The 15,141-nt window shown below is 41.5% G+C and overlaps 1 protein-coding gene across 4 annotated transcripts in view; it reads right to left on the bottom strand.

The window, feature by feature from the left end:
- wdfy3 (WD repeat and FYVE domain containing 3) overlaps positions 1 to 15,141 on the bottom strand; it is a 118,569-nt gene that overhangs the window by 99,369 nt on the left and 4,059 nt on the right. For all 4 annotated transcript variants that reach the window (XM_072665263.1, XM_072665262.1, XM_072665264.1 and 1 more), the window contains one exon: positions 1,046 to 1,256. In XM_072665263.1, the coding sequence (XP_072521364.1) occupies positions 1,046 to 1,225 (180 nt within the window). In that variant the 5' untranslated portion in view covers positions 1,226 to 1,256. The remainder of the gene's footprint in view (positions 1 to 1,045; positions 1,257 to 15,141) is intronic.

Below are 15,141 nucleotides of genomic sequence, written 5' to 3'. Positions count from 1 at the left end.
AGTTTCAGAATCATGTAGATGCTTTGCTAATTGCACTGGGGAGAATGACATCTTGGTCACTGTCATTGTATATTTATAAAATCCTGTACTTTTACTTTTTTTACCATCAGGGGTGTACAACTCCAGCCCTGGAGGGCCGGTCTTGCCGGTCTCAAGCAAGATTTAGTAGCAGCCCTGCTTGAAAACACACCCAATTCAAGGCACAGTGGGTGTCAACAAATTCACGTGTTCAGCTGTCTATTTGGGGGGGGGGGAGGCAAAACGCAATTTGTATTCACAACAGTGGTGTAAAAGTGAACTACGCTCCCCAACCACAGAGGGAGTCCACGAGCACACAATTCAAATTCTCACATAATGCTGCTGTGTTTAAGGCTGTTAGCATAATCTTCTGAAGCGTTAAAGCAGCATTATGTGAGAATTTGCATTTCTTGCTCTTGGCCTCCCCCTACAGCCAGGAAGTGTAAGAAGCATGTGGACTGAGGCGGTATTATAATAGACAGAGTAATATTACAGGTTACATAGTGCAGTAGTAGAGATGCAATTCTCTCTATTACAGTTCATAACTGCTGTTACACAGAGTTGCTTTAAAACCAAAACCATATACTCAAAATACACGAGCGCGAACGGATCGAGGCTGCTCTTCCTTCTGCAGCGTTGCATTTATAAGCACTGTTGACCGTTTACTACCATCCCTGATCCGCTGAGAGGAAGAAAGTGCCCCGAGTCCGATGCAGGTAAATTGCCACCTCGATTTTACAGGGATCACACATAACCCCTTCTAGTTTAATTACCATTAGCATGTATAAAAGGATGCTGGTGGTAAACGGACACAGCAGTTAGCTACTAGTAGGCCCAGTGAAAGTAATACACTCTGAAGTGTTGCTTAAAACAGGAACCAGAACAGAGGCAGACATGAGCGTTTATGAACACATGTTTCATTTAACGTGTGTCGCACCGCATCATCGTCACTGTCAACGCCAAAACGACAGCGCCAGATCGACACGTCGGCATGTCGCGATGACTACAGCGAAGGCTTTCTGCTCACCCGGTTGAAAACAGGGAGCATCATGTAGAGCTTCTCCTCCTGCTCTTTCTGGGTCATGTGGCGCGGCGGGTGGCAGAGCTCGGAGAAGAGGCGGCGCAGGTGCATGAGGCCCAGCGCATTGTCCTGCGGGCTGCACTCCTCCTGCCGTGGCCGCCCCATGATCCGCTTCACCATATTCATCTTCAGAGGCTTCTTCAGGCCGAAGCCAGCCCTGGCAGAGAAGGAAAACAGGCAGGGGTGAATAAGGGAAGGGGGAGAGATGTGGGGCGCACTTCTGTACAATCTTTTTCTGTGTTTTTTTAAACCGAAAAACAATCAAATCTAATGTGCAGTTTACTCACAGGATCACAGAATAAGCAAATCAATCACACAATATATGTTAAACCATCTGTACGACAGCAATTACGATTGTTAAACTGCTGTGAATCAGGAGAGAGACGCTGGTTAGCATTAGTTTACTACGCAGGCTAACGGTCCGCTCACCACAGAACATGCTCACGTCTGGCTGACTCCTACTATATAGCTACATTTAGACGATAATGATGATGATGATGATAATTACTTTTTTTTTTTTGGGTGGTTTTTGGTTCGGTAGCCTACCTGCTAAGCTAGCCTTTCCTTAGATAACTTTGCTACAGATCCACTTCATATCAGACAGCCCAGTGCAGCTGTAGACTAACTGCTGAGCCACCAACGACACAAGTGTGGCCGTGAAATGAGAAACCCGGTTCTGCTGTGTCTGGACTCTTAGCCGGCTATCTAGGCTTAGAGGAGTTAGCTAGCAGGCTAATCGTCAAATCGAATCGAACCAAAAATTTGACTCGTTAATTATTTTTAAACACTGCTCATTCTGAGATACCGTCAACAAATTTGAATACCACGGTATATGCTACATTGACGGAAATACATCATGACCTTAGATATCAGGTCATGGTCTCACACATTCAAAAATCATCCAACCCAATGTAGAAGAATCAGTGAAGGAAATAAAGAAAGAGATGCTGATTAAAATTAATTTTCGATTCTGAAAGTCTGCTTTGTAATGTGAGGCGATACGCTAGCATCCAGTTGCAGCGGACAGGTCGAAGATCAGATTCAGCCAGTTTATTTTTTGCCCCGGCCAGCCTTTGGTCAGGAACACTTTCTTGTAGACACAGACACACACACACACACCAAAAAAACAAATAAATAAACATGCAGAACTAAAGCTAAGCCTTTGTTCGGGGTCGTTTCAAGGAGGCAGTCGTAAAGATGACGTTACATGGCAACGTTCTATAATAAAGTCCCATCTGTGGGTCGTGTTTATCTGCCCTTATGTCAAATTACGATTCAACCAAGAGGCAACATTCTGCTGACGCAAAAGAAAAGTAAATCCAAGGTCAAGACAGCTTTGATTCGCTGGCATTACTACCCGGAGAAAGAGATCCAGATATATACGTCCAAGCCAGTTGTTTTCTTCCAAAGGAAACACAGGGCAATCGCAGGGCATTAAAATCAACCTGCAATATGCTCTTCCCAGTTCCACGGGGAAGTAGTTCCAGATTGTAGATAGATCGATAGAGATAAGTTGACTTTTTATACTGGGAGAAGCTTGTGGGGAAATTGCAATGACTCATTAACTAGAACCCACTGAACATTAGCTAGTTAGTCAGTAAATTCAGTGGCCTGCATAGCGAGATACAAGCAGCGTCCTCCTATAGAAAGTAACGTCTGCCAAATGTCTGACTGGCTAAGAGCGAAATCTGACACTGATCAAATATGTCCATGAAATATGAACTACATCCATCCTCGAACTGCTGAAATACTCCTCCAGTCTATTATTCACGTTTGATGACAATAACTAGCACAGACTGCACAGAGCAATAACAATGACAAGGCATGTGCAAATAAGACTGCCTGGTTAAGATGAGCACACTTTACACACTTCACATGATGTGCTACTGAACTGGCTGTGTGTGTGTGTGTGTGTGTATATATATATATATATATTGTATAATATACACACACACACACACACACACATACACACACACACATATATATGATGAAGAGCGAGAGAGAGAGAGCGCTGGACAATATGACTATATTTTATTGTATTGTGATGAATTTTGTTATTGTGATCCACACGATAAGCATATCGGGGATATGGGTCAAATGCAGGTTTCATTACAAACAGTGTAATTAGCTTGATTTAATTAGATGAAGAGCAGCAGCTGATGTATTTAGTCTATGATCGCATATATTGTGATAAATATTGTGTATTGAGAACAAGGTCTTTAAATATCACAATATAGTATTTTTACTATATCGCCCAGCCCCTGATACCAATGAGTGGGTGGATTTCAATTGAGATTTCATGAGTTCTTTTTCTGTCTGTGAAATCACACAGCTTCACAGTGAAAATTTAGGGCATTAACATAAATAACAACTGATGCGTGTGCTTTATGAAAGGTGTTGGATGTACCCGAGTCTTGTTTTATACATTTTTATTTAGAAATGAATCAAGAGAAGACCAAACGTCACTGTACCAGTGCAACACAAATGTTACAATTCATCTTAAAAGACACGCATCCCCAAACACCATCAGCCAGACCACAGCTACTTCACCAATTCCACCGCAGAACATTTTACTTTCCGACCCCACAGGAAGAACTACAGAACATGTCGTGTTTGGCTCTGACTCTCAATATCTAATCCAGCATTTTCCATTGAGGTCATCCAGATAACGACACCTGCTACCAGATCAGTGCCATTTCTACAGATAACATTTCGGCCGCAATTATAGGCACCATACATTTAGCACTTTGTGCTACTTTGTGCTGCTTCCCTCTACCAACATGACACTCAGTCTTCTCCTTTCTTGAGGTTTAAAATGCCGGTCACCAATTCAAAACAACAGTATTCATTTAGGAAGCCTATATCTATAAATATAAGAACGTCTGGGTGGGATGACCCTCCAAAATCACACACACTATTATAAACACTGTTGTGAAGACTCAATTTGAGAGCTTCACAGACCTCTCCCTCACACCAGTTAGCCTGGTTTATTCCTGATCCAGCTGTAGCAAAGCTGTAACAAGTGTGTCTGGATTTCCTGACAGTTAAAAAACCTGACAGGCCGGCATGCAGCTCGGAATGCTTTCTTCCCTGGAGGAAGCCCGTTCCTCACAGCGCATTACTCCCTTTCCGCAACATCCGAAAACATCCAGCCTGCCAGACCTGCAAGCCCGGGCAGCTTTCTTCCCATAACGAGGACCAACGTTCCAATTAGACAGAAATTCTTTACCTGACTGCATGTGACGCGCTTCTGGATGACCAAGCTTGATAAGAGAGACAGATAAGGTTAGGCAAGGTTAGGCAAGGTTAGGTCGATTGAAAATGAGGATTGTGCAGGGCTGCATAGCACAGCTAACTAACTAGCAGAAAACACCCCACACATCAGAGCTAGACTAAAGTTTTTCAGAGAATACCTAGACCAAGACCAGGATCAGGACCAAGACATCTGGAGCAATGAGCTCTGGACAACTGAATCCAAAGTGAAATAATCTGAACACAGTAACAGAGCAGATCAACTGTAAAACATGGAGGCGGAAGTGTCATGGTTTGGGGCTGCTGTTCTGCAGTACGGCCTGAAGAGCTCTCCTATGTTGTATCTACTAGGAATTATTTATTTTATCAGAGGACGCTTGAGGAACATCCGAGGAGATGCGTCAAAAACTAAAGCTGAAAGAATTCTGCCTGGAGGAGTGGGGAAAGACTTTCTCCCAGTCGATGTCAGAGAGTGGTAGATAGGAAAAAGCAGGGGGGGGGGGGTTCACCTATTAGGGCATAGGGTGTCCTAACAAAATTTCCATTAATTACATTTATCATACAAATGATTTTTTAAAACACATTTCTTCAGTTTTAGATGTTTAGTTATGTTTGATTAATCGTTTACATGATGATCACATGTCCATATGTTTAAAATGTAAAAGACATTTTACTGCCACAGCGATCTCAGGGGTCTAATTTGACAGAAAATTAATCTTTGATAAATTTGATTCCAATTTTTGGCACGGGTTAGCGTTCCCTGCTGGGCTGGCATGCTAACTCTAGTGTTTTAGGGTCGTTTTGTGCAGTCATGTAGATGCAAAGACTTTCAGAAAGGCTGTAAACTAACTTCAGCGAACTAAGAGTACATTGTGCCAACAGCACACTGAGAGGACACAGGGGGGACAGCAACACTACCCAGTAAGACAAAGAATGATTATAATGGTTTCGCCACAGTGCTGAACACCTGCCCTGGTGACATAAAACCAGCAAACACAACCATACTTACTAATTTTATGTCTAAGATTACTTAAATAGGGATTAAATAAAATATTTCCTTGAGACTTGGGAAAAGTGTGAAGCGGTTGCCACATCGGCATGACATGAATGAGTAATGAGACTCACAAGTGGTAAAAGGCTGGGCTGAGGCATTTTTCTATATTTTTGGACAAAAGCCTAACAGAACAGAGTCTGCAAAACACAGTCTGCATTCTGCTTTGGGACCAAAACATGCAATGGCCAACCTACTAATCCAGACGACCAAAAGTAGTCCAACTTCTCTTTCCAAAAAAAAAAAAAATAAAAAAATAAAAAAAAAAAAACACATGACAATGCGGTAATCGTTAACTTAAGAAAAGTATACGCTGCCTAGTTCATTCACTTCATTTTCGCCACACTCATAACTTCTAATCATAATTTCTCAAACTCATTATTTCTATCTAAATAGAGCCGTTAGATTGAAAATCATTTGGATGATAAATGCAACTCATCTCAACTTTTTACAAAACTGCCCCATTACACAAGTGGTAGGATATAACTAAAGGTGGGTAGACTCAAGTTAGTGTTGTTACCTTGATGAAACAGCGAGTCAAGCCACACTATTCTGAAAACCTATGTACAGAGTACTGACTGTAGTCATGTTTAGACATACAGTAGAACCTCTTGGTACATGCAGCATCTATAAACACAGAACTGAAATGTGTGAATGTTGAAAGATATGGCAACAAGTTCAAGCTCAACCGTTTCATGATTAGGAACTGACTTTTTTTTTTTTATCACAATCCACTTTAAGACTTCTACTGAGTGAATATTGTTTACCTGACTGCATGTGCCGAGCTTCATAAAACTAAAACTATTTTTCTTCATAAAATGAAAACTAATGAAGCGAATAAGGTTGATTATCTCATAAAAACAAGTCAAGATTTGAGTCAGGGATGCATCCAATATCACGTTTTCCCTTTCTGATACCAGATTTTCGAGTATCTGCTGCTGATACTACCGACATCGATACCAACTCTGACTTACATACTCGACAGATGGCTATAAATCCTGATACCTATAGTCTTCCACTTTGTATAGGTTGTACTAAGCTTGAAATAACAGCTTTTAGTGGTTGAGAAACATTCAATTGATTTTAAAATTTGAAAAGTTTCAGAGCTGTGAAAATAATCTAATGACCACAGTGCAGAAACACATGCAGATTCTATAAAAAATAAATAAATAATTAATTCAATATAAAAGTAAACGTATAAAGTAGGGCGTCAGTAAGCTTTCTTGGTATCTGTGCTCTCTAATGCTGATACCATGCTGCATGTAAGTGCCAGTATCTGCGTCTATACGGATACCATACCGGATTGGACCGGATATATTTCAATGGTAAGCAAACAATCAGTTCTCGAAGTCGACATTGTTGGATGCAAAGGAACCAGAGGAAAGAAGGAAGCATGTGGAACCAACCATTTTTAATCATGCAGCCAGAAAACAGCCAGTCAGTTTTGGCGCCAAGACTTTGCGAGGCATACGTGCAACAAAGGCTATCCCATCTTGACCAAACCAACAAAAGTGCTAGTGTGACTCAAGTCTCAGGTAACATTTTCCATGAAAAATGGCTTTAATGGGCACACAAGCCTGGACCATGGACCAACCGAAGATGTTCACCTGGTCAGATTAGCCCATACACAAACAAGCCTGTTGAGATATCTCACTAGAATTAGTGCTACACTAAACATGTTCACAAAAGACTGATGGGTTTCCTGTAGTCACCAACTTTTGCTGTGCACCATCGTGAACTGTCAGGCTACACCCTTCAGGAAGCCAGCAAAATAACAGTAAGACAGCTTACATGACTTCTGACAACTTCAAAACTGACGCTACACAGATTGTACATTTTCTCTGATTTACAGGCAACTGTAGGACAACACTGTGATCAAACAGCTACTCAGGACAAGTGCCAGGGCCAGAACACAACCTTGAAAGTATCTCCAAATACTGTTCATACAGCAAACATGCAGAAGGCGTTGAAGGACAACACAAATGCTTTCAATGATGGATGTAAAAAAAAAAATTAAAAATTAAAAAGTGGCAAGAGCAGAATACATAACAGTATCAATAATATTAGATCAATATCCAACTGACTAATTCTTAATCAAAAGACCTTTGGTGTTTTATGTTTTTTAATGATCAGACCCTCTTGAATGGCTTTGATGACAAAGTGTTTGGAATTTGTGCAAAACATTTTTACATTTTTCTTTCAAAATACAGGATACAACACAAATTAGGTGCAATCTATCAGTATTTTGTAAGTAACAAATATTGTAGGAATTTTTTAAGGTATCATAAATGGTCTTAAAAACATTATGGTTTATGGTATCACAGGATACCTTGTTGTTGTTCTTCTTACTACTACTACTAATAATAATAATAAGATAAGATAAGATAGTCCTTTATTAGTCCCGCAGTGGGGAAATTCCCAGTGTAACAGCAGAAAGGGATAGCAAGACACTCAGCTACAAAAAATTGGATAAATAATTTACACTATATACACAATATAAATAAGAATTAAAAGAGCAATAACAATACTATTTACAGCAAAAGACTCTTAATTGCACATTGTTAATAATAACAATAACAATAACAACAATAATAATATTGACCCTTACATGGATGAGAAGTCCATTCTTTGGTTGAACAAAAGCTTTACTATAGTTAAAACTTGAAACAAGTTATTAATGGAAATTAAATGTTTTTTAAATATAATTTAGAAATGAATAAAAATAAATAAGACAGCTGAACATGAGGGGGATCTCTTTTGAACCATTTTATTTCTAGTAAATTATTATTCGCATTATAGATTAATCAGCTGGATATTTTCTCCAATAATCGATTGACTCTAAAAATAGTAAGAAATTGGTGGGATTCTTTGTTCGGTTACATTTTTTTCCAATAACGATATTAAGCAAATGTTCACGGTAGGATAACCATCCATTTTCATACCACACCTACTATATAAAATAAATAAAAAGGTTATAGGGTATACCGCTGCAACCGCAGTTATGCAATTTTAATAAAAAATATACATACTAATGTACATACTAATGATCGACTTCCCGGGCCTATTCAAAGCTGTAACACAGTAAAAACACAGCTGCTTCGGGAGAACATGGGTGCCCATGCTAGACTAAAAGCTAACCTTGCAAGTTAACCCTTCGGAGAAGAGCTGCTGTGGGTATCCGTGCCAGGCTTAGCCCCAGTCAAACGACAACAACCTCTTGAGCTCACCAACTGCACACCACCACTAATGTTCTTGTTACGGTGCTATGCAAAAAATGCTATGCTGTGCTGTGCTACAAAGCTCCTGTAAGCAGTCACAGTGACATAAACCAACCAATCAGAGCTCATTCAATTATTTTCATTCTAAGGCAGAAAGGCACATTTATACTATTTATACACACTTCTTACACATATCTTATCTTATCTTATCTTTCTTCAGGCCTAGCCATGGACTAAACAGTGTGCTAACAGTGTGGTCATAGCTAAATTTGCACAGCATGCAGGGTAGCAGGGAAAGGGGCACGGCTGGGACAGCGAGAGGGCATGCGGGTGTTCTGAACTGAAATAATTACGAATATTCACTGGATTTTGCACATGCTTCCTGAATATAAAGGCCCAGAGATGCTACAATGCTGTTTGGTAGGCTCTTGGGGATAGAAGATTATTCAACAGTGACTGGTTTTAGAGTTAAATTCAGTTAAACTCTGGCAATCCTTTAAGCAAACCATTCCTTGGCTGAAAGGGTCAATAACAAGTCGGTAGCCAGAGGACTGTGCGCCATATCCCTGCAGATCCACTATTACGCTGGAATCCTGAGAGAAACATTTCTGAGCTGCCTGTTTAGTCTAGGCCAAATGTGGAGTTGCTGAGTCACAGAGCTGCCAAGTTTCGAACCGAGAGAAGAAAACAGAAAACTTCTTGCTATATTGGCACGTCTACCAAACGTCTCCGGCCACATCAGCTGATCCCTGCACACAACTATCACTTTGCTCCTCTGGCTGAGCGAGACAAGCACTTTGCACTGTTCCAAACAACAATGAGGTCATCAATCAAACCCAAAGCCCGGCAAGACAAACGACGGCTCTCTTTGGGATGGAACAATAAGGCTCTTACAACACTGGGCTTTTACATCATCTGGTAAAGCTGCTCGGTGCACATGGCTAAAGTAGGCCACACATCTGACATACATTCGCTGAGCCTGGTGGACCAGGGCTATAAATTGCACGCGCTGCAGCCTTATCTTCAGTCAAAAACATCTGGAGGCCGAAACAGACAGACAACAGAGACAACGTGATGGTGAGCAACGCTTGAAAGCTGAAGACATGAGGTCAGCAAAACCAACAATGGCTAAATCCAGCTGACACCAAAATACCCTTTATCCTGTCCAGGCTCCTGAGGTCTTGGGTATTGTTCCAACTGTTATTAAGTAATGCGTCAGTCAAGATAACTGCAAACCTTTTAAGAGCGCCTGCAGGCTGTTCTCTTAGGTAGGCAATCGATAGAGCACCAAACATTAGCACAATTCCAGCAGATCTTCTGAGGGCAAACAAAAATTGCCCTGAACTGACAAAGCCAGTTAAAACCAAACTAAAAGAAAAGGTATTCAAGCAGGAGTCACTACACGTAGGAAACTCCGACAGCTCCGACAGCTCCGACAGCTTTTTTCACAGCATGTGCATTCAAATCTAATTGTTATTTGAGTTATTGTGGCCCCCCTTTTTGAAAAACACTTGCTTGTCATCAAAATACACTGCCGTTTTTATTTCAGTCTGTACAACTTACTCAGGATTCTGCTTGCGGTCTTAATCTCGCCATTCTACAGACCACACAATCCAGTTTTAACACTTTTAGATGTACAAATTTAAAAATAACCAGGCATATTCTAGCGTATCGTTCGCTCTGTGAAATGAAGTCTGATGATGTCTGACAAGTAGGTCTCAGCATCCCACAACAGTAAACAGCAATCCTAAAACTATGGACGTTCGGGCCGATCCAGTGGATCAGGATCGAGGCCGATCTCAGCATATTTGAATGGATCGGATATGGGCTATTTTAATCCTAATCCAGTTCCAAAGTCTTTGTTCTAACCACGGCGTTCAGAGTGCCATCTGGAGGCCTCAAGAGGCCATTAAGGGACATTACTGCCCAGCCGGCAGCAGTGTAGATGTTCTCAGAAGGTCAATAAGAGAGCTGGGAGTGTGCAGTGTGGAGCTATTTCACAGTGGAACATGAAAACAGACCAGAACATCTGAATCTTAATAGAACTATCACTAAAACGCTTCGTTTTAGTGTCTCTACTAAACTAAATAAATCCTAAAAATGCTGCTAAACATGAAGGATTTTACTCCAGTATTAATCAGCAACTCATCTTATCTAAACTATGCGGACATATTATTTATACAAACACAAAGATCGGATCAGTACTGACAGATACTCAGCATTAAGAGATCAGATTGAGGGCATGATAACCTGATGGGGACATCCATAATACAAACCCATGCTAAAGACCAAAGACAGTAATGATCACATTTTGTGCACGCTGCTGAAGAAGGATCAGTAAACTGCAGTCAATAAGCTTCATTCCCCCAGAAACAAAAATAACAAAAAAAACAACAGGCTCTAGCACCACCCTCCCTGTTCAGCCAAAGGCCAGAGCTACACACTCCGAAACTTTAGTCATAATTGAAACAGCCCTTGTAACTGCTGTTCACCAACTTTTCCACAGCCAATGTCTCATAAAGAGTAAACGCAATAAAAAGTACAATGTGCAAACCACTCTCTCATCACTGAGGCGGTATTAAGTTGTGTGTGGTGGGGGGGGGGATAAAAAGGAGGCCTGCCTGGGTTAGAAAAGGATGGAAACATTTAGTAAAAAGCATTCTTCAGCAGACAATGGCCCGTCACTTCCCATCCAAAGCAGCACAATGATTAGCGCTAAAAAGAAACTGCCAGAAAAGAGAGGAACTTGTTTATGATTTCTCAATGCCGAGGTTTCAATTGGCCACATTCAGTGCGAGCCTTGCAAGAGAGCGAGGCTTCTGAATGTTAACTCCAGTAAATTGTGGCTAAGCTTTTCACCCTTCAGTCTTTCCCCTTGGTATTCTCTTAGAGCGCTGCCAGCTCCAATGACTGTCTGAGAACGCAGAGTGGGCTGCAAGTGCTTTATTAAGGAGGGCGGGGAGGAAAAAAAAAAAAAAAAAAAAAGAACCGCCGTCCTCAGAGGCCTCACAAAGGCCCGTGAGTTGAGCGTGATGTAATCGTAGAAACATCACCTCACCGTCATGGTAGTCTCTGACAGGGGGGAGAAAAACGAAGATTTGGAGTCTGTAAACGGCCGGAAGCCAAGCGCTACTGAAAGGGGCGCAACAAAAGGAAGCCTGTGTTAGGCTCTGCTTACCTGAAACGTCCTGAATATCGTTCAAAATAAATAAATAAATAAATAAATAAATAAATAAATTGTTAACAAATCATTAACAAAAATAAAACATACAGGCTAATAAAAACAAAAAGCAAAGCAAAACAGCAAAAAAAAAAAATAATAAAAGCTAGAACTACAGAGATGGATCCAAAAGTCTGAAAGCACATTGAAACTAGAAAATAAACAAGCTTTAGAAATCAAATAAAGGAAGTTAAGACAAAAGCCCCAAAAATGACTGCATCAGAGGAATGTCTGTAATCAACATCCAGAAATTAACAAAGCATAAGTTTAGTCCTGAATGTCCCATTTCAGTTCCAACAACAATTTCACTCACATTTAATTTCGCAATTTGGAAAGTTTTCATTTCAGAAAATTATCCTCTCACAATTTGGAAATCGTTTAATATGCACTTGGATACAGCTGCTCAGAGATTAACAGAGAGGTGAAATGAGAGAGCGGTTCTGCCGTGGTCGGACTTGTAGTAGGCTATCTAGGCTTAGATAAGTGACCACCACACCACACCACAGCACAGTCTGTGTTCCAGCTTACTGAGACTCAAATCACACAGGTTTAGTGCATGAAGCAGTGTGGCTGAGAGCACAGTGTTGAGGGATGGTCTTAGGAGTGTTTATTATTCAGGTTTGCTTGCACTCCCTTTCCCATTTGAACTCATCATGTCGCTAAATTCACATTCACGGTGGGCTTGTTTCTTTTCCCTTACCGGTCTTCATACTGTGACTTCATCTATCCGCAAGATCCCATGGCTGTCTTAAATGCACATGAATGAATCAGAACAGAAACTTCACACATGAGAAGATACAGCGGTATACCGTGTTACCTTCATACAGCCCAACCGTACACGGGGCAAAAAATTACAACTACAGTAATGAGCTCAACACCACGGTAGCAATCACATTACCGTGGTGCTGCAGGAATACAGTTATCATCACAGCCCAATCGAGACGGGACTTAAATGATGAGATCAGTGGATAAACAGCAGGTAATTCAGCCTGTAATTTTCTCAGTGGAGGAGATCCGGATGGACAGCATGTAAATTTGATGTAGCTGAAATAAGGCTACGGTCAGGGGGTGGGAGGGAGGGGCAGGGGGTGGGAGGGAGGGGCAGGGGGTGGGAGGGAGGGTAGATGGAGATGGAGAAGGAGAACCTCCATCAAGGCTCAGTGGGTGATGCTTAGAGGTGATTACATTTTAAACTCGGCAGTTAGAGCTGTACAAACGCATGGCTTGTTAATGACCGGCTCAACGCTGAATTTCACAATGTTGATAAACAAATTTGTATGATTTTGTTTGTTTGGTTGGTTGGTTTTACTGTTTTCTGTGAGCAGCTTGTTGAGCACCAATCCCAGTTGTAGAGCTGCAACAAACAGTAGTCTAATAATCTATCAATTATTAAAGCAAATACTCGATTATTCTGATTACGAATCAACTCTGTTACCAAATAACTCAAATTACGCAGGCATCAGCTTTTAAAATTCAGCTTCATATTAAGTTTCCCGCATTTGCAGCATCGCTCGGAGGAAACCCAAACATTTAAGGTTTACCACTAATCCTAGGTAAATATTCAGCTTTAAGCAGATGTACGACATCCCCTACGTTAAGGCCTTGTTGTTCAAAAAGGTCTGACTGTGATTCGACGACTCTCAGGCTGCTGATGAGAGAATCTGTAATGAACGATTCTGTACTGAATTAGAAAAACACTTTCACAAGTGGTCTACGCTGTGTTCACACCTGTATTGGTATTAAAAGGTTAAAGGAATTACAACCCATCAAGCAGGCAGCACCCCATGCGCGTGGCAGCGACGATAACCACAATCAGCATCTGCAGGCTCAACCTCAAAAATAAATACATAAACCTCCCGCCATTCAATGCAGCCTAATCTGACTCAGACAGACGTGATGGGAGAAACAGGGAGGCACCGGGCGCTCCAGAACAGAATAAATCACATCAGGCGCTTTTCTCCGAGAAGCTTACATACGCCAGATACATCTTGTAAGAACAACCTTTGAGCCATCTTAAGGAGGAGTCCACAGAAACCCGTGGAACCCAACAAACGAACGAACCCAAGTCAACGACCAGCCAAAAAGAAGAGACAACCACTGATCATCCTGCTGTACTTCAAACAGGCAACTCAAAGTCCGACTGTGGCACCCAGCTACGCGATGCCAGCCACACAAGCTATTTCCAGACCCAGCATCGCAGCACAAAAAAAGCTACGGAGGTGTAAACAAAGCACCATGTCACCATGGAGACAAGCTGGTTAAATCTGCTTTTCCATACCTACTGCTCTCCCTGTGCTCGGCGAGCATCCCTTGGTGGTGTCGACGCGGACGGCAATCCAGAAGCAGAGGGGAAATAACGGTCCTTGATTTGCGCGATAGAGCTCCGGGGAAGCGACAGGGCTCAGCACTCGCGAGTCATGATGCAAACGAGTGGAGAATCGAGCCTTCACTGGCGCCGTCAGGAGAGCCGCGTGCCAAAGAGCGGAGCAGCCTGCCGGGACTGGCACAGCTGATCCCCCCCTGACACCAGCTGTACCACGCGGGTGGATCATGGGAGGGGTGGCCTCGGTCACACCAGGACGTACCATCTGGGTGCGACCGCAGGGGGTGGGAGGGAGGGTAGATGGAGATGGAGAACCTCCATCAAGGCTCAGTGGGTGATGCTTAGAGGTGATTACATTTTAAACTCGGCAGTTAGAGCTGTACAAACGCATGGCTTGTTAATGACCGGCTCAATGCTGAATTTCACAACGTTGATAAACAAATTTGTATGATTTTGTTTGTTTGGTTGGTTTTACTGTTTTCTGTGAGAGGCTTTTTGAGCACCAATCCCAGTTGTAGAGCTGCAACAAACAGTAGTCTAATAATCTATCAATTATTAAAGCAAATACTCGATTATTCTGATTACGAATCAACTCTGTTACCAAATAACTCAAATTACGCAGGCATCAGCTTTTAAAATTCAGCTTCATATTAAGTTTTCCGCATTTGCAGCATCGCTCGGAGGAAGATTTAAAATAATATATAAATAAAACATTTTTTTATTCAATTTAATTAAAGAAAACAAATACTTTTAATCTCTAACCACTGTCTGCCAACCAACAAATAATTTTTTTTAATTCATTTTATTACATTTTTAAATGTATTTAAATTTTCTTAATTTCATTTGGTCTCAGATTTTATGTTATTTTTTATTATCTGTTGTGCTAGCCAGTGTTGGGCAGGGGAGGATTTGTTCCTCTCAAGGTTTCATTCTTTTGCTCTGAGCGAGTTTTTACTTGCTACCATCACCACTGGT

The sequence above is a fragment of the Salminus brasiliensis genome, chromosome 20 (genome assembly GCF_030463535.1).
Source record: "Salminus brasiliensis chromosome 20, fSalBra1.hap2, whole genome shotgun sequence".
Classification (NCBI taxonomy): domain Eukaryota; kingdom Metazoa; phylum Chordata; class Actinopteri; order Characiformes; family Bryconidae; genus Salminus; species Salminus brasiliensis.
Note: the sequence above shows the minus strand (reverse complement) of the source record. Positions and strands in the feature narration are given on the sequence as shown.